Source organism: Herpailurus yagouaroundi, unplaced genomic scaffold, assembly GCF_014898765.1.
Source record: "Herpailurus yagouaroundi ecotype Mexico unplaced genomic scaffold, PumYag 196, whole genome shotgun sequence".
NCBI lineage: Eukaryota > Metazoa > Chordata > Mammalia > Carnivora > Felidae > Herpailurus > Herpailurus yagouaroundi.
In genome coordinates this window covers 25,294,315-25,314,172 of record NW_024412427.1, presented here as the reverse complement: position 1 = coordinate 25,314,172, position 19,858 = coordinate 25,294,315, and the positions used below count along the sequence as shown (strand labels likewise).

The 19,858-nt window shown below is 42.8% G+C and overlaps 1 protein-coding gene across 1 annotated transcript in view; it reads right to left on the bottom strand.

The window, feature by feature from the left end:
- Window positions 1-19,858, bottom strand: part of SPTLC3 (serine palmitoyltransferase long chain base subunit 3) — a 131,986-nt gene that overhangs the window by 34,732 nt on the left and 77,396 nt on the right. The window contains exons 7-9 of the mRNA XM_040447712.1: window positions 18,420-18,525; window positions 8,793-9,012; window positions 38-164 (exon numbers count right to left, since the gene is read on the bottom strand). Coding sequence (XP_040303646.1) covers window positions 38-164; window positions 8,793-9,012; window positions 18,420-18,525 — 453 coding nt within the window. The remainder of the gene's footprint in view (window positions 1-37; window positions 165-8,792; window positions 9,013-18,419; window positions 18,526-19,858) is intronic.

Below are 19,858 nucleotides of genomic sequence, written 5' to 3'. Positions count from 1 at the left end.
GATTTACGGGAGTTGTGCTCCCCTCATACCCTCTTACCTTGTGTGGTTCCATCCAGTCCCATGATAAATTTCATTGATCTGATGATTTGCTCTGCTATTGGTGGGCTCATGGATGTAGCATAAGCAGCACTATGTGAGTGAACTCGTAAATAATCCACAAGGTCCTTTAATAAAAGAGTAAGCCCCAAAAGAAGGCAAATAAGTCTCAGTGTTTGTGGTGAGAATTATATCTCATCCCCTCCCCACCTACCATAGGACAAGACATTTGATTCTCGAATGTGGTCTGATTTTCAAGGGGGAATCACCAAACAGTTTATTTTGTGTTATTTCTTCTTCTTAGCCTCTCCCTCAAAAACCTACATGGCATACAAAAGTGGGATGCTGAGAATTCCAAGTTAAAGTCTGTAAGGCAAAACTACATGTGTAAAGGAAAAACGATTTCCCAAACATTTGTTGAATACCTAGCACGTAGGAGCACTGGCTTTGTATGCAGGAATCTCCAAAGAATACAGGATGTGCTTCTTGCCCTTGAGCCTACAACATTAGATTGTGCCCAGGGAAAAGTGATGGGAGGAAAAGTAACAGGACGTGCAAACCTGTATATGCAATAGGGTGATAAGACTTTGGAAGACAGGGATGGGTATTGCTAGTGGGAGCAGAGTGGGAAGGAGGGCTTCAGTGAAGAGGAGGAGATGGGGAAGGAGGGCTTCAGTGAAGAGGAGGAATAGTCTTAAAGAATCAAGACAGATAAAGAAGAAAAGGGAGTGGCAGAAGGGAGAGGTGGGAAATTAAACCAGATTATACATGAGGACAAGATAGACTCTGGTTATGCCTTGGTCAGCAGACAGCTATTGCAATTTTTGTGCAACGTTATTTGGAGTGCTGACCCACTGCAGATGCTGGTCTTTAGTGATAGGAATGACTCTTTGCTTGCATGCCTGACTCCTGAGGCCAAATAGAAGGTCCCAGGTAAGCTTGCTGAAAGCCTTAAGAAGCTCCTATAACACAATGCCACAGTGGGGAGGGCCATAAGCTTGCATCTGGAGGTGCTCAGTATTGACTGACTGGACCATCCACTGGTCCACCTGTGCTGGCTCATGGCTTAGGACCCTCAGGATGCTCTGCAGAAGACCTAGTGGGCTGATGATAGTTCTCAAATTAGCAATGAATCAGAAAAGGATCAGCCACCTTCTCTTCAAAGATGAGGAGACAGTTTAGAATCCCACTGAGGGGTCTTTTCTGATCTATTCCCTCATAAGGTGAACTGGGTAAAGCCCTGCTTTGGGCAGACCCATCTCCTCCTAAACACCCATTTCCACCCCTAAGCCTGGGACTGTGCCCACCCTTCACTTTTCCATCTCGCTTGGAGAATGGGTACTATGGTTGTTCACAAGCATTTTAAACATTATTTTTTTCTAATTTTTTTAATGTTTTATTTAGTTTTGAGAGGAAGAGTGCCAGTGGGGGAGGGACAGAGAGAGAGAGGGGGAACAGAAGATCGGAAGCTGGCTCCGCCCTGACAGCAGCAAGGCTAATGTGGGCTCAAACCCACAAGCTGTGAGATCATGACCTGAGCCAATGTCGAACGCCCAACCAACTGAGCCACTCAGGGGTCCCACCGTTTTAAGCATTCTGAGCTCATCTTCCTCAGTAAAGTGAACGGCCCATCTCACAGGTGGTTGATGATGTGATGCACCTACCTGGCCCATGGGGGACACTAGCAGCTCCATTCTGTCCCTTCCTGCCTCCTTCAGTGTGTCCTTCATTCTAAATCTCCTCTTCCATCATCCTTCTTCCCCAACTTTCTTTCTATTGTCCTTCATTTCATACTCATTTCTTTCTTTTGTTTCTTCCTTCTACTCTGATTCCCTTTTTTGTTTCAAATTCTCCATTTAAATCTTTTTCTCCTCTCCATTCCTAAGTATTTCCTTCTTCCCTTCCCTTCCCTATCCTTTCTTATCCTTTCCTGTCCCTTTTCTTTCTTCTCCTTACCCCCGGGGCCTTCTTCTCTGCTTTCATTTTTCCTTCAGCAAATTTGTACAAGGACTTGCTCCAGGCTCTGTTCTAGATATGGGAGACTAAGAAGAGAAGGAAGATATAAAGACTAGTCCCTGGTAGCCATTATCCACTTACATTAAAATTAAAATTAACTTTCCATCTATACTTTTGTTTAGTGAATCTCATACAGGCAGTTGGGTGGGTTTTCACCATAGTCAAAGAGTATGTGCATCATGATGGCCTGACTTAAAGCATTGGCCACACAGTATTTGGAAAGTTCACTCTGGAGGATTGGGGGGCAGGGGTGGGGGTGGAGAGTGTGCAGCTCAGAGGGAGAGAGAGAGAGAGAGAGAGAGAGAGAGAGAGAGAGAGAGAGAGATGGTCATTTTCCAGGGTAGCTGAAGCCAGGCTGTTCTTCACAGCATTATGCTCAGTGCTGCTCCATGAGCAACATCAAAGGTTTTCTTTCTCTGTTGAGAGTTGGTGCCTCCTGACAATGCTGGGGAAGCTGAGTAGGAGAGAGTGGGTAGGGCACAGGTGACAGGATGATGGGGGCTCATGTGGACTAAGGCTGGAAGGGGCTGCTTCAAGGAGGTGATCTGGCCCTGAAGGATGGATGGATTTGGACAGATGCAGAGGAAGGGAAAGGCATGGGCATGTGCTAAAATTAGGAATGAGGCCGGCATCTTATCAGCAAAGCATAAAGAGTCAGTCGGGAGTAGAGGGAAAATTTCCCATAACAAAGTTATTCCCTTGAAGGGAAGCATGATCAAGGAGTTACAGGACAAGCTCTGGAACCTGACTGCTTGGGTTCAAATCCTGGCTCTGCCACTTACTGATGTGTGACCATCGGCAAGTTACTAAATCTCTCTGGGTTTTACTTTTCTTCTCTGAAAAATTAGATAATAGTAATACTAACTTCAGGGTCATTATGAAAATTAAATGAGTTAATATATATGTAGTACCTAGGGGGCACCTGGGTAGCTCAGTCAGTTTAAGTGTCTAACTCTTGATTTCGGCTCAGGTCATGATCTCACGGTCTGTGAGGCCGCATAGGGCTCTGGGCTGACAGCACAGAGCCTGTTGGGGTTCTCTCTCCCTCTCTTTCTGCACCCCCCCAAAATAAATGAAAAAAAATTTAAAAAATCCTTAAAGATGTGCTTGGGTGGCTCATTATCCAACCAAAACATGGTTGGATAACAAGGATTTGGACCCAAACGGCCTGGCTCTGGAATCCCCACCCTTAGCACCACACTACAATACTTCTCCAGACCAGAGGGGCTGGCCTGGCATGCGGTGAGGTGGGTAGGGGAGCACAGAGGCTACCACCTTCACTTGTACTTCACTGTGGTACTTTCCCTGATCCACAGATTGCTCCTTTTTGGGGGGAGGTGGGAAGAATCCCTAATATACTCAAGTGTCAACAGCACTAAACTACAGACCGAATCACATCAGTCTCAAAATTCTTTGAGGCTATTGCTCTTGTTTCTCCAAGGGGAGTGAGACCCCCTTGAGAGCAGGCATGGATTAAACACTCTTCTAAAGTCCAGAATGGTGGGTACTTAGCAGGGGCCTGGTAAATACTGATGATCTAATGAAAAGAAGAGGGGTTTAGGGAGTGAGGAAGGATGGGGAGGGTCCCTGAAGTATATAGGGTATATAGAGGGTAACTAAGCTGTATGCTTAGGAATAAGAATAGAAACATTCTCTTCATTTTGGGGCATCACTGACAAAGATCAGACAAAGAAACAAAACAAAGCTTTCTTGCGTCCCTAAAGGGCTCTTCTCAATGTCCTCAGCCCCTAATTTTCCTTTCCAAATTGGGAAATTTCATAAAGCCAAGGTCATGTGCATTCTTAGTTTGAATAAATGCCTCATCAAAGCAGTTATCATTCCCTTTTAACATTAAGACTGTCTTGCCCACCATCTTATTTCTTTTAGACTGGGTCCCCTCCCTCTGAAGGTCTTAGTTTGTGGACAGCACTAGTTTTCTTGTGTGGTTCAGAAAGTGGGGCTCTTTAAGTAACTTCTGCTGAGCATCAAGGAAGGTCTTGATGCCTGGTTTCTGGTTCCCTCTTCTCATTCCCCCACTGGGCACCAGGAGCCATGAATTAAGAGTTTGCTTTGGTCTTTTCAAGGAAAGTCTGGGTTATGTCTTCCTTCAGGGTGGGTTAGAGGTCTCCTCCTACCAAGGTTTCCAAGTCTTTTTTGTAAGTTCAAAACCCTGATTATTTTCTCTACCCATAGGCCCGGAGTTCAAGGGCAAGGGTAGTTTGCTGAGGAAGTCAGACAGGAGGCTCTTAGAATAAACATCTCGGTGTTCATACCATGACCCCCATTTACTTCAAAGGGCTGTTAAATATAGCCGGGGCTGAGCAGACAGGGCAGAGCTAGCTTCTGCAAGAGGCCTGCCTTTGTCTGGCACACAGGCTTCTGGGGCTAACGCTCACCCCAAACTTGGCTGCCCTGTCAGACTTCCCTCCTCCAGAATTCTAGCCCTGCCATCTATCAATCATTAAGGCTACCTTTTCTTCACTTGCTTGCAATCTTCTCAGCCTATGGAGACTATGAAAGCCAGTGGTTAGCAGCAGGCATGCAAGGGGACTCAGGATCCATGCCTGAGACATATTTGGACCCCTCAAAATCAGGGTCTTCAGTGTTGACCACACCTCCTTAGCAACTGGATCGACACACACATTAAAAAACAAAAATAAGAAACCTAGCCCCATCAGCTCAGGCTCTAACAGGTGGAGAGAACTCATTATCTGATACCTCAAAGGTCTTGAAAGGACAGAATGTTCCAAATTGGGTTGCTCACAGATCATCTACAGCAGTTCTAAACTCAAAGTGAACAAAATAGCAAAATCTTGCTGGCTCTGGAGAGACCATTTGGGCTGTCTCCCTAAAGCGGGGAGAGAAGGTCGAGGCCAGGGCAGTAAATTACAACAAGCAGAGATGACTTTGTCGGACATTCTCTGACAGCAAGCCTGAGGCCAAGACAGAATCTTTACTCTCAGTGATACTATCTTAGCACCAAATCATTTTTTTCTCCCCTTGTTTCCAAACACTTTTCTTTCTGTGACATGTCTGGTGGCTAACAAAGACTGTAGTCCTGACTTTGATCAACTCCACAAAGACTTCTAGAGCCTCCTAGAAACTGCTATTAGGAACATAGTCTCTCTACTTTTAACCCTAACACTGACATTTAAAAAGAGAGCCACAGTTGTACGTTTTTCTAGATATTTTGGCCCAAGTAATTATTTTCAAATCTCAAGATTCACTAAGAACCCCATGAACATAGTGAAATTGAAATTATTAGGGTTTCAGAAAAATGTAAAGTTCTAGTGTGTGCATTTTAACATTCTTAGGGGTAAATTTTGTTGCTTTTGTACTCAAAGGTTAGAATCCTGGATATTTTTCAGTATACCCCCAAACTGAAGTATACACTGCAAAATATCCAGGAGAAAATATGATTAAACTCTGAAAACTCTTCTAATTATTTAAATAGGTAAGTGGAAAGATTTCTTTCAAATTAAAACTGTTAGCATTTGTCCAATCCTATGACCTATCAATTAAAAATCCTAATTCAAAACAAAGTCAAAGTGAAAAATTTTTTTTTTGTAAAAATAATCCAAAATCCAGAGGATTGAAAACCATGAGTTAAATGGAAACCACACGTAATTTAAAATTAATATGACTTGGGGCACCTGGGTGGCTCAGTTGATTAAGCATCGGATTATTATTTTTTAAAATTGTTTTTAACGTTTTATTTTATTTTATTTTTTTTGAGACACAGAGAGGCAGAGCATGAACAGGGGAGGGTCAGAGAGAGGGAGACACAGAATCTGAAACAGGCTCCAGGCTCGGAGCTGTCAGCACAGAGCCCGACGCGGGGCTTGAACTCACGGACCGCGAGATCATGACCTGAGCCGAGGTCGGCCACTTAACCGACTGAGCCACCCAGGTGCCCCAAGCATCAGATTATTGATTTCAGCATAGGTCGTGGTCTCACAGTTCCTGGGATCGGTTGGCGGGATCCAGCCCCACGTCCTGTCTGAATCCCCTGCTTGAGATTCTCTCTGCCCCTCCCCTGCTCATGCATGTATGCTCTCTCTCAAAAATAAATAAATAAATAAACAAACAAACATTAAAAAAAATAAAATTAACATAACTAAAAAAAAAAAAAAAAAGAAAAACTAAAGGTACAGACAAGCAGATACCAAAATTCCATTAACTCTTAGGCATAGCAGGTTTGAAGGAAACCAATTTATCTGAGTTTATCACAGACTCACCAAAACCATTCCAGACAGGTGTGTATTTAACTGATTTTGAACTCATCAGGGAATGGCACATATAAACACTTTCTCAAGTGGCCTCCACGTCTTGGAAACTGCCCTGTTTTCTAGGTTTTGCATCTTGCTCTTTTAGGGCAGTAAGTCTCTGTAGGGACTAATGGACCTCTGCCAAACACGCTCTAATTCTTGCTGCCATCTAGTGGTAAATTCAGAGACTGCAGTGTATAGTGTGGAGCGGGAGAAGACCTGGAGAAGACCTTTCCTCTGGAAAGGAAATGGGTGGGGGAAGGATGATGCCGTTCTCTGGATCCAGGCGCGCAGAGAATGAGTATTTTAAAGAGCAAGGAAATGAACATTTTTCTGCATTGCAATTAATATAAATGATAATTTTCCACAATTGCCCAGTGTCTGTCCCAAATGAATACGAGTTACATAGATAAGAACAAATACACTTTTAAAACAGTCCTCCTGACTTTAGGATGGAGAGTAAGAGAGAACCGAGTGAGCTGGACCTGACTTCAGGCCAGTCAGGGGTCTTTGTTTAAAGCAGATATCAGATGAAGGAACTCCAGGGGGAAAATGTGACATCTACCAAATTTGACAACATTTCAAGGATATGCTTGCTTCAGTTTATTCAGGTGCCCTTGGTTCAGGAAACATAGTTATGCTTGGTTAAAAATTTTGTAGCTCAGAACTGCTGCTAAAGTAATCACAAAACCACAAGCTCACAAAGCAATGTAACCCGGATAAGGGACCTCCTAAATTTGAGACCCTCTGATCCCCTTGCTTTGACAGTTGAGAAGGGAACGTTTAACCTTTCACCAGATTTAGCTAAATTTTGTAGATCCTAGGCATTCCCTATGTTTTTAGCATTACCAAACTAATTCCCAAAGGCCAGTGGAGGGAGGATGGAAAACGATGCTTTGAGCTTAGAAGAAAGTAATGCTTATTGAAGGGTCAAGACCACTGAATACTCTGAACATTTGAAGCATTTGTGCATCTCATGGCAAGGTAAGGGACCACAGTGAAATCTGTTGTTTTAAATCATGGGCTTTCAGTGAATGACTGTATTCTGCTACAATCCCTAATTTGTCTAACTGGTTTACCAGGAGTCTGAACTCTTGTGTGTAAGTAATGAGTAAGGAATTGGGAATTTTGGAGAAACTGTTGATGCCACCTGCATGCACTGGTTTTGGGCCCAGTGTGCCTCCTCAGAGAAGCCAACATCACTGTCATAAGTCACTTTGGGACAGGTGTAGGCCTGAATGAGACAGCTATCAGGACTTGGATAAAGGGCAGACAACAGGCTTCTTTATCAATCAGATCCTCTCTTTAATTTCTTTTATTTTTTGTTATTTTTTAAAAGTTTATTTATTTTGAGAAAAAGAGAGCAAGTGAACATGAGTTGGGGAGAGGGGCAGATGGTGGGGGACAGGGAGAGAGAGGGAATCTTCAGCAGGCTCCATGCGCAGCACAGAGACTGACATGGGGCTCCATCCTACAAACAATGAGATCATGACCTGAGCCCAAACCAAGAATCGGATGCTTAACCTACTGAGCCACCCTGGCACCCCTCTCTTTAATTTATTTTAAACATTTATTGGTTTATATTGGCAATCCCCTTGATGATATTGGCCCTAAAACAACAGGGATAACACTCAATAGTCTGATTCCATCAGGTGAGAATTTAAAATCATGTAGATAAGATATTAGAGGGGCATCTGGCTGGCTCAGTAGGCATAGCATGTGACTCTTGATCTTAGGGTCATGATTTCGAGCCCAACATTGGGGATAGAGATTACTTAAAATAAATAAATAGATAAATAAATAAATAAATAAATAAATAAATAAATAAAATCTTAACGAAGATATTAGAGGGTGACACAATTTGATGTATGGCTTATCCAAAATGTGGGATAGAATTATTTTGCAGAGAAAATCTCTTGAAAAGGCATTTCTGATCTTACTATGGCTTTGATTAAAACTCTTAAAACCCAGAACTTGTAGCACAGGGTCAACCTCATTAATAATCTGACCTTTGCCCACTGTTGCTATTACCTGTTTTATGTTTTTCATGCTACAAAAACCAAACTACTTCTCATTCTGTAACGTTCCCTTATCAATTTCTGTGGTTTGCTATACATTATTCCCTCTTTTTGAAAGATACCTTCCCCTATCATTTGTCTACAAAACTGGTATTTATTCTAAGACTCCTTAGATACTACCTTGCAGAGTGAACCATACCTCTCCTTGTACTAAGTCTTTGTGTATACTTCTGGTGTTGTCATTTTATTACAATGTGATTACTATTCACTATTAGAGAGTGAATTCTTTGACATTCTGGGTCTACTTGGCTGTGAAGCCACTGTATCTGGGTTGCTATGATCTATTGAGGTGTGGTGGAGTGAACTGAAGTCCTCACGGAATCCAGAGAAGCCCTGCAGACTGTGTCCCCAGAGTGTTTAGGCTTTAAATAGACACAGGGAGTCCCTCTCTTACCTTCCTTCCAGCTATGTAACCTCCTGAGGCTCCAAAGCTTTTGGTGAATGTGCCCATAAACACATCAACATCTCGAGGGTCCAGTCCAAAGAATTCTACAACACCCCGGCCAGTTGGGCCCACGGACCCAATACTGTGAGCTTCGTCTATGTAGAGGTAAGCCTTGTATTTCTTCTTTAGAGCCACGATCTGGGGCAGATTCACGATGGAACCTTCCATGCTAGGGCATAAGGAGAAATGCTTGTCACTTGCGTACACTTTCTTGGGAAGCTCTGTGATGGTCTCCCTTCCAGTACTTCTCAGACAGCCTGCCCTGACACCAGTCAGCCATGACAGGGATATGCAATTCCTTTCTTCTTAAGGCATATTCTATTTTGCTAAGATATTTGCTACTCTGTTAATCTTGTAAAGCTAATCTGGTATTATTTTATTGGTATAATTCACATTCAGTAGATTTAAGTGCTTTGAGTTGTTATAGCTAATTCCCAAGTAAACAACTAGCTCCCTGCATTGTTGATCAATTTATTTGTAAAGTCAACTAGTGTAACTAGACTGACCATTTTGGATTCTAGGTATTTTGCTAGTTTTAATTAAATTGCTCTATGGTAATCCATCTTTATCAGGTTGCTGCTCTCTGTTTGACCAGTTCCGTCTGACCTAAACTCAGTGCTTGAATTGCCAAAGATTAGAGGAAAGAATTAAAAACACACAGAAGAACTCTGCTTAAGACACATAGTATTAATAAAAGCACCATAGAAAGTCCTCAGGATCTCTTCTTCAGTGCTTATTGGAAATCAAGGGCTTATTTGAGGTATCTGGTAGTGTCCCATCTTTTTATTCCTTTAGGCCAATGGTTCTCATTCTTGAGTGAGCATCAGAATCCCCTGAATTATTTGTTAAAACACAGATTACTGCCTCCCTCCAACTCCCCACAGAGATCCTGATTTAGCAGATTTGGGGTGGGCTGAGAATTTGTATTTCTACCAAGCTCCCAGGAGATATCCTACCGCTGGTTGGGAACAACACTTTGAGAACCACTGCCATAGATGAATCCTTTTATTTTAGTCCTAAGTGCTTAATTTTTCATGGTATTGTAAATTGCAAAATCACTTCAAGTCCTCCAGCAAAGGGAAAAATATGAAGTAAATAAATAAGTAAAATTCATATTTACATGGCACCTTTGGAACTCAGTGGATTGAAAAGAACTTTTGGCTTTAATCAGTTGTCAGAACACTTGGTGAGCTGTGTCTATACCACACACAGTTTTGACTGCACTGACAGGCGAGTTCTATGAAAACACACAGACTCTCACCCTCACCACACAAAGGAGATTGTCAAACAACTCAAGCAACCCTTCAATTTAGTTCAAGAACTAATCGATTGACGCAAACAGAAAGTTGAACTTCTCCCGTCTTCCTAATTAGTTTATTTATTAAATTTAATGCATTACAAAAATAAACTTAAGTGTCAGATCGATTCAGTCAAAACAGTCCAGCTGGTTGTGCAGTTGCCCAGGCCAAGTAGTGTTGGTCTGGAGGGAGTATAATGATCATCAAGTGCAGGATTTGTACTTTTGGTTTCTTTAAAGGCCTTTCTTATTTAGAGCAGTTTTAAGGTCACATCAAAATTGAGCAGAAGGTACAGAGATTTCCCATGCACTCCCTGCCCCACATCTGCATAACTTTCCCCATTATCAACATCCCTCACCAGAGCAATGCCTTTGTTACAAATGAACCTGTGTTGACACATCATCACCACCCAAAGTCCAGAGTTAACATGAGGGTTGTCTCTTGGTGTTGTGCATTCTGTAAATTTGGACAAACGTATGAGGACATGTGCCCATTCTTAGGATATCTTACAGACTATCTTCACTGCCCCCCAAATCCACTGTGTTCTGCTTATTTGTTCCTCTCCCCACCCAACCCCTGGCAACTACTGATCTTTTCACTCTCTCCAGAGTTTTGCCTTATCCAGAATGCCATATAGTTGAAATCATGCACTGGGTAGACTTTTTAGATTGGCTTCTTTCACTTATTAATATGCATTTAGGTCTCTTCCATATCTTTTTATGGCTTGAGAGCTCATTTCATTTTTAGTGCCAAATAGCATTCCATTGTCTGGATGTAGCACAGTTAACTTATTCATCCTCTGACTTGAAGGACATTTTGGTTGCTTCCAAGTTTTGGCAATTATGAATAAAGATGCTATAAACATCCACTTTCAGGATTTTGTATGGACACAGTTTCAACTCCTTTGGGTAAATACCAAGGAGCATGATTGCTGGATTGTATGGTAAGAATATGTTTCATTTTGTAAGAAACCACCAAACTGTCCTCCAGAGTGGCTGTACATATTGCATTCCCAGCACCAGTGTTTAATAAGTCTTTCTGTTGTGGCACATACATCCTCGCCAGCATTTTACTGTTGTCATTTTTCCAGATTCTGGCCTCCTACCAGATGTGTAGCGGTATCTTGTTGCTTTAATTTACATTTCCCTGAGGACACATGATGTGAAGCATCTTTTCATATGTGAATTTCCATGTATGTATCTTATTTGGTGAGGTGTCAGTTAAGGTCTTTTTAAAATTTTTTTTTTTAATTTTTTTTTCAACGTTTATTTATTTTTGGGACAGAGAGAGACAGAGCATGAACGGGGGAGGGGCAGAGAGAGAGGGAAACACAGAATTGGAAACAGGCTCCAGGCTCTGAGCCATCAGCCCAGAGCCCGACGCGGGGCTCGAACTCCCGGACCGCGAGATCGTGACCTGGCTGAAGTCGGACGCTTAACCGACTGTGCCACCCAGGCGCCCCAGTTAAGGTCTTTTTAATCAGGTTGTTTGCTTTTTACTGGTGAGTGTTAAGAGTTCTTTGTGTATTTTAGATAAGAGTCCTTTACCAGGTCTATCTTTTGCAAATATTTTCTGCCAGTCTCTGGCTTGTCTTCCTGTTCTCGTGGCATGCTCTTCCGCAGAGCAGAAGTTGGTGATTTTAATGAAGCCAGTTTACTGCATTTGTGTTTTTCACAAGGCCAGTCTGAATGGCTGTTTTCAGATTTTCATGAAATGGAAAACAAATACAGTCATTTTCTCTTATATAAGTTTGTAAGTTAATTCCAGTATTTTCTTAGATTAATTGCTTGTTCACATGGTTTGCATTGAGCGTAGAAGGTAAGGCCATCTGACTAAGCTTAGATTGTAGCCACACCACTTCCCAGCTGAGGACTTGGGCAACGTACGTGATGTTCTTTGCTTCACATAGAACAAGCATGATGATGGAACCCTGCTCATAACGTCTTTTTAAGGAAGCCTAGAAATAATGCTTGTGAAGTGTCTGACACATAATGAGCACTCGTTGAGTCATTCTTTTTCTTAGGAGGAGCTTAGGAGAAAATGGTTGCAGTGAGGCCCAACTCGAGAAATTGGTAGCCCTTGACAATACTCTGTGTCAAATCTTCTAGGAGAGAGGCATATGGGTGTCATACATAATAAATGGCTATATGCCCTCAAAATTCTAGAATCTACTTCTCATCTTTAACATGTTATAAGTTGGTAACACAACTATGCTAAAAACCTGCCATGTCACAAAGAGCCATTCTTTGTTCTGGAACCGAATTTGGCAGGAGCCAGAGTTAATGCTGAACAGTTTGCAGACACTCAAGGCAGCTAATTAGCTATCCTTCGCTGGGGCTGGTCTAGCTGATGTTAGGAGTCTGCCCACCTGGTTTATATTTCTTCCTCTAAGATTAATGACTCTACAATACTGCTGATTTCTGGAGTTAATGCAGGGCACACATGGGTCCTAGGGAGAACTCAGCTTTTATAAAGAGTTATATTCACCCGCACTAAGTTTTCATTTTCTCAGTGTGACCAAATTTGAATCGAACCTTTTCCTATAGTGGGATATTGAGATTGTGCATGCATAAAAAAGGCTATCTGTGTGATTCCTATAAATTGCCGTCAAAAAACACTGCCAAAAATGAAGTGTTTTATTTTTTCTTCCTGAATGGAAGGTTGTGTTTCAGAGACTTCAAAAAAAGAAAAACAACTAAAATACAACTGTAGGTAGAGATAATTCTACCCGTTCATTTGAAGCTCTGTGAAAGGACCTGAATTATTCTTAAACCAGAAAGCTAGTGAATAATTTCTTTATATCTTTTCTGTTACATAATGTATTAGCTAAGTGACAAGACTCTTTTTTGAAATCTCCCTCTCACCACCTTCTCCTCCACATATAAAGCATATTATCCATTGGCAGGATTGGGCATTAAACCACTGATTTGCCAACTTACATGGTGGAAAAATCTCCTTGGCGGGCCCAAAGCATAATCCAAGGAAGAAAAGAAGGTAAAGAGAGGAAAAGAAAGGAGCTAAGACTAATTAAAAATAAAGTACTTTCTTTTTCTTTTTTCTTTATTTGTTTAAACCATAGGTTAAAGTTCTGAATCCTTAAACTTACATTAATTTGGGCAGGAGAATGGCTTACATCCTTAGAGGAAATGATATTCTGAGACTTAAACATTTGTTTACATATGTATTTTCTGGAAGGGCTAGTTATTATTTCTTAATACTTTTTATTTTGGAAGTTTGGGCTCTAGTTATACTAGATTATATCCCAGGTTATTTGGAACCCGCTGCCCTTCTCTAGTGTGTGTGTGTGTGTGTGTGTGTGTGTGTGTATACACACACACACATATATATATATATATATATATATATATATATATATATATATATAGGGCTTGAACTCATGGCCCTGAGATCAAGACCTGAGCTGAGATCAAGAGTTGGACACTTAACTGACTGAGCCACTCAGGTGCCCCTTTAGTAGATTTTTTTAATAGTTTTGAGATTTCTCAACCACAATGACTTTTCAGAGACACAAAACTAGAAGAGTCTGACTTTAAAACAATACTTAAAAGAAAGCAGATGAGAATGCTAAAATACGATTGTACTTTTAAGCCCCAAATCATGAACTCATGGAACTTTATATTTCAAGTTTCAATCTCCCTATTTTACAGATGAAGAAACTGAACCCTAGGTAGGTAAATGGCGAAGGCCACATGGATGACTTCACCTTTTCTGTGTTTACTTCGTTGGATGGGGACACGTGAATGGACTCCCTTGTTGATATGTGGCCTCTGTCCCAGCAGGGCTGCCTGGTTTGAACCCTGGCTCTCTCTCATCTCAGCCATCTGCCTTGAGTCGAGTGTCTTCATCTTCACAGTGACATCAAAATACTGGGGGGACACCTGGGTGGCTCAGTCAGTTGAGTGTTTGACTTTGGCTCAGGTCATGGTCTCATGGTTCAGTTCATGAGTTCAAGCCCCACCTTGGGCTCTGTGCTGTCAGCACGCAGCCCACTTCAGATCCTCTGTCCCCCTCTCTCTGACCCTTCCCCACTCGTGCTCTTTCAAAAATAAATAAACCTTTAAAAATAGATATAAAATGCTTTATAAAAAATGTACAGGGGAGGCTTACTCAAAATCACACATGGGGAGCAAGAGTAAGCCCATGTGTTTAGTAAGTAGCAGACACATAATAAATGTGAGCTCCTTCCCCTGACATCCATTCTCTCGCTGGGTGAAGAGCAAACAGCTTCACTCTGCAGACAGCTTACCCTTTTCCACGTTGCAACTTCCTCGACTGAAAATAAATTTAATGATGGAGACAGCTGCCCTTGTTGTGGACTTACTGTGGGCTGGGCTTCTGCCAGGAACTGGTCCTATGATCTTATTTAATATTTACAAAATAACCCTATGAAGGACACAGCACCGTAGGTGACAACACTAGGATTTGAACCCAGGGCCTGGGCCTTCCTCCAAACCCTGGCTCCTCCATATTCTCTATATAGATAATGAGACTTAGATGGTTTATGGATGGTGGCATTATTATTGTCATTACTATTAATTACTATAATTATCATTCTCATAACTGCTTTTGTGGCGTTTATGGACTTCTTAGACTTGGTATCTAGCTTTTCCTACCTTGATACCTGCCTGAAACTGTCTGATTTGGCTGAATGCTCTTTTTAGGAATTATGAAAAAAAAATGGACTCATGGGAGGCTTTTGTGGTGGGGGGACTTTGCCCATGGTGGCAAACCATAGCAATAGATAAAAAAATATATATCTGGGAGTAAAACTTCAAAGGAAGCTTTGTGTTGATATCAACAAGGTATGTGTCTATAACACAACTCTAAAAAGTAGAAGTGTGTTTGTGAACTGTTGATTCTTAACCCTGGCCCTTTGGAAAATCTTGTGGGAAATAATTTCATTTTTTGGTGATAGAAGCAAATGAGAATGCCCACTATGTGCCAGAACTCCAGTCTAGGCTAGCCTTGTTTTAAAAATGAGGAAACTGAGGCCCCAGGAAATATTGAGGCCTAAGAGGTCCCCTGCTTCCTAGCATTGAATGGGCCCTTTTAGCTCACAGTTTCATTTAAAGACAAGATTCTGTGCGGGTGAGACAAAAGAAAGCTCCTGTGAAGGGAGGTCCATGGAAAGTGGAGGTTTCATTGTATAAATAAATGTCAGGATGACTGAGCCACTATGGAAGATTGTCTCCAAAGACTGCCTGCAAGTCTCCCCATCCCTCCACACACAAGCCAATCCTCCCATTAAGAGGTGGGCTCTGGGGCACTTGGGTGGCTCAGTTGGTTAAGTGTCTGACTTCAGCTCAGGTCAGGACCTCGCAGTCTGTGAGTTTGAGCCCTGCGCTGAGCTCCGTACTGACAGCTTAGAGCCTGGAGCCTGCTTCAGATTCTGTGTCTCCCTCTCTCTCTGCCCCTCCCCCGTTCATGCTCTGTCTCTCTCTGTCCCAAAAATAAATAAACGTTGAAAAAAAAAATTAAAAAAAGAAATAAATAAACAAAAATAAATTAAAAAAAAAGAGGTGCTCTCTCTCTTCCCCTTGAATCTGAGCTGGCCTTTTGCCATACTTTGACCAACAGAGCATGGCGGATTTGCTGTACTGGTTCTAGGCCTAGCCATTAAAAGGCAGCAGCTTCTGCTCTCATCCTCTTGGAAGACAGATATTCCTTCCATGTTGTAAGGAAGCTCCAGTTTGATTGCTCAGTGAGAAGAGCCTACATATGGAGAAGGCACTCCAGAGAAGAGAAGGGAACAAGGTACTTCAGTCAACCGCCAGTGCTGACTGAGGTCATTTTCACATTCCAGATCCCAGTTGAACTCCCAGCTGAATGCAACCCCATGAATGACCCCAACCAGCACCACGTGGAGCAGAAAAACTGCCCAGTTGGTCCAGACAACCCACAGCGATGTGGGGAATACTAACTCATTGCTGTGTGTAAGCCGTTAGGCTTCAAATGGCTTGTTACACAGTATGAGATAACAGAGCAGGCACCATTGCTAGCGAATCCCAGGTTGTGGTTTGGTGCCATGCCGGTGTGGAGCCAAAAGTCCACACCTGGCCCTCCTGCCCTCCTGAGACCATGGTGTGACATGGGCCCAGCCATTAACAAGCCTTGCTGCTGGAGTGGTTTCTCTATGTAACTGATGGGAATAGTTGACAGTGAAACGCTGGTGGTCCACTTAATTTCAGCCACGATCAAAGTACTTAAAACACAACTTTCCTTTAGTGGAGCTAAGCTTTGTTTATTTGCAGTTGGATTCGGTTAACTCTGGTTAAAGGAGACACCCAATCTGCTCTCCCTCAGCTGATCCATGCTCCTGCAAGCCCAGGCCTGAATGACAGGTGTTTAGATAAGGGCTCCCCTCCTAAGCTGGCAGCTGGCACAGATCACACAAGGGAGCAAGACCTGTGCCTGAGGTTATGACAGCCCAGAGTCCATAGGAGATGACTTCCCAAAAGTAGCAAGTTCAAGGCCAGTGAGTAAATTATTAATTAAATTGAAAATTTTTTTAATTTTTTTAAATGTTTATTTTGGGTTTTTTTTGAGAGAGAGAGAGAGAGAGAGAGAGAGAGAGAGAGAGAGAGAGAAAGCAGGGGAAGGGCAGAGAGAGAAGGAGACACAGAATCTGAAGCAGGCTCCAGGCTCTGAGCTCTCAGCACAGAGCCTCACATGGGGCTCAAACTCACAAACTGTGAGATGATGACCTGAGCCAAAGTCGGATGCTTATCTGGCTGAGCCACCCAGGAGCCCCTAAATTCAATTACTAATTGAATTAATCCACAGCAGGGTATCTCAGCCTCAGCACTGTTGATATTTTGAGCAGGGTGATCCTCTGTTGTAAGGGCCTACCTTGTGCACCGTAGGATGTCTAGCAACATCCCTCGCCTCTGCCCACCAGATGCCAGTAGTACTAAAGTTGCGACAACTGACAATTGCCAAGTGTGTCCAGAGTAGAGGTGGGTTGCGGGGAAGAAATCACCTTGGTTGAGAATGCTGCTCTAAGGTGATTGCAAAGACTTCACAAAGAAGACACGGTCTGGGGGCTGACCTGAGGAGGTACTGCATACATTGGGTTACTGAAAACGTGAAATACCAGCTTTGCAACCCCACAGAAGCACTGGGAACACCCAGAACACCAACCCCTGGGGCAGTAAGGACTAGAGAAAAAACAAAATGATATCTGGCTTATTATTGTTGTTGTTGTTGTTATTATTATTATTATTATTTTACATTTAGTAGAAAGCACTTCTTTTTTTCCAAAAGGGATGAAGACACATTTCTTCTGCTGCTGGTTTATCTATTCATGGAACAGAAACGATGTGCACTCGAGTGGCTGAATGAAGGGCTCTATCAGATCTCAAGTTTCCTTTGCAAACACACTTCTCCTTGCAGGGAAGTTAAGCTCTCATTCCCTTCTGTTTAATATTGTTCACTTTTCTGTAATTATAAGAAACGTCTCCCTTGATTCTTTCAACATTACGATTGTTTGAGAGCTGATTTAGGAGTGAGCACTCTGAGATGATGTTTCTTTGACTCAGGGACTTGGGCATTAAACAGAAGGGGTGGGAGGCATCCTTCATTTTAGTGTCAGTAATCAGTTCGGACAGAGAATGAAGCAAATCCCACCACCATGTTCCTCATAAAAGTGCAGCTCTCAGTGACTTAGTGGGTGTTTTGTCCACTTAGCTTCAAAGTGGTGGGAAATGGAGCATACCTTCAGATGCTGAGTCCAGCCGCTCCCAGCTTTGGATCAGGAATTGCCCTTGAGGTTAGTCTTACCTTGTGGAAGATGCGCAGGGTTTTTGTATTCTAATGCCAACAACTGGCCAAGTTCAGCAAGCCACTGGAGTTTGTGTGTACTGTCTAGTTAGAAGCATCTGGGTACGTAGCAGCCATATCTACTATAGCCATAGAAGGCAAGAAGCATTCTGATGTTGAATAACCCAGCCAGCAAAAGCCTTTGAAGTTGTGGGCCAGTGAAAGGTAGTGGAAAGAATTATTGCAATGCCCTCTAAGGGCATTTCTGAGGACACCTTCACAAGCATCCAGCCTCCAAGGTATTCTGCCATATGTACAGACATTGAAAAGATAGGTGACCCAAGGCTGACAGCTCACATTGGTAGCTCTGGCTCAGGTCTCTCCATAATACCTAATACCTAAGTTGTTTTTCCATTTAGCTAGGAGAGGTCAGCCTTTCCTCATTTGTTAGCTTGCTACAGGCCCCACTGTGTGCAAACATCTCAGGTGATTTACATACCTGTAGATGCCCTCAACTAGGATGAGAATCTTCTTCCAAGCTCTGCGGATTCGAGGCTGGCCATAGATTACAGCATCTCTCAGGAGCTTCTCTAGGCTTTGCATGTCTTTAAATAATACCAAAAAAGAAAGTGAGTCATGACAGGGTTTGCTTTTTCCTCCCCCATTTTCTTTTTTGAGAAGGCATCAGGTTTCTTTCTTCTTCTTTTTTTTTAATGTTTATTATTTTTGAGATAGAGAGAGATATAGAGCATGCAGGGAAGGGGCAGAGAGAGAGGGAGTCACAGAATCGGAAGCAGGCTCCCGGCTCTGAGCTGTCAGCACAGAGCCTGATGTGGGGCTCGAACTCACAGACCGCAAGTTGGACGCTCAACCGACTGAGCCACCCAGGCACCCCAAGAGAAGGCATCAGGTTTCTTAGGCTCAGGCTTAGACCTGAACTTTTTCAGAGAGCCAGATTAGAATCAGAGAACACCTGGGGTGGAGGGAGGGAGAGGCTTATACTTTAGTAGAATTTAACTCTGACAAGATGAATAGTCAGGTTTATATAGTAGGCAGAATCACCCCACCCGCACCCCCTGCTGGAGGCACATGGTTTTATAGGCTCTTTTGAGAGAGAGAGAGAGAGAGAGAGAGAGAGAGAGAGAGAACATGAGCAGGGGAGGGGCAGAGGGAGAAGGAGAGAGAAAGAATCCCAAGCAAGCTCTGCACTGCCAGTGCAGAACCCACTGTGGGTCTCGAACTCACGAACTGTGAGATCATGACCTGAGCCGAAGTCAAAAGCCAGACGCTTAACCAGCTAAGCCATCCAGGCACCCTGGTTTCACAAACTCTTAAAGGGCTCTCCTCTCCTGCTTCAGCAGAGATTGGAGATTCTCCATTAAGTGCATCCTGTGGGCTTCAGCTTTGATACCAGGTTAAAATGAACTTGGAGGTATATCATTAACTGATACTCACCAGTTGTGTAGCCATGAGCATATGAGAGTTTAGCTGAGTTAGTACAGAGTGGTGGCATTGCTGGCAGGTGTCTCACTTCCTACACTTTGAGACCTGACTTTTGACATCCCCCACTCCAAACTTTAAGCACGGGAAAAATTAGCACTCTTTTGAAAATTATTTGGAAGCATCTGGATACATTAATAAGTGCTCACAATTATTAAGCCCTATCTGGATTCCAGCCTTCCTTCTAAGCATATTCTTTGTAATGACTTGTCTAATCCTAAACATGACCCTAAGGGGAGGTACCTTCATTTTATGTTTCAGGAAACCAGGGCACATATAGGTCTGGTAAATTGCCTGAAGTTTATGATCACAACCAGCATAGCCAGGATCTGAACCTATGCAGTCTGGTACCAGGACACGCATTCGGAACCACTACCTTAGTTGAGAGCTCTTGTTCCTTCTTCTCAAACTACTCCATGGTCATGTTGAACAAAGAAG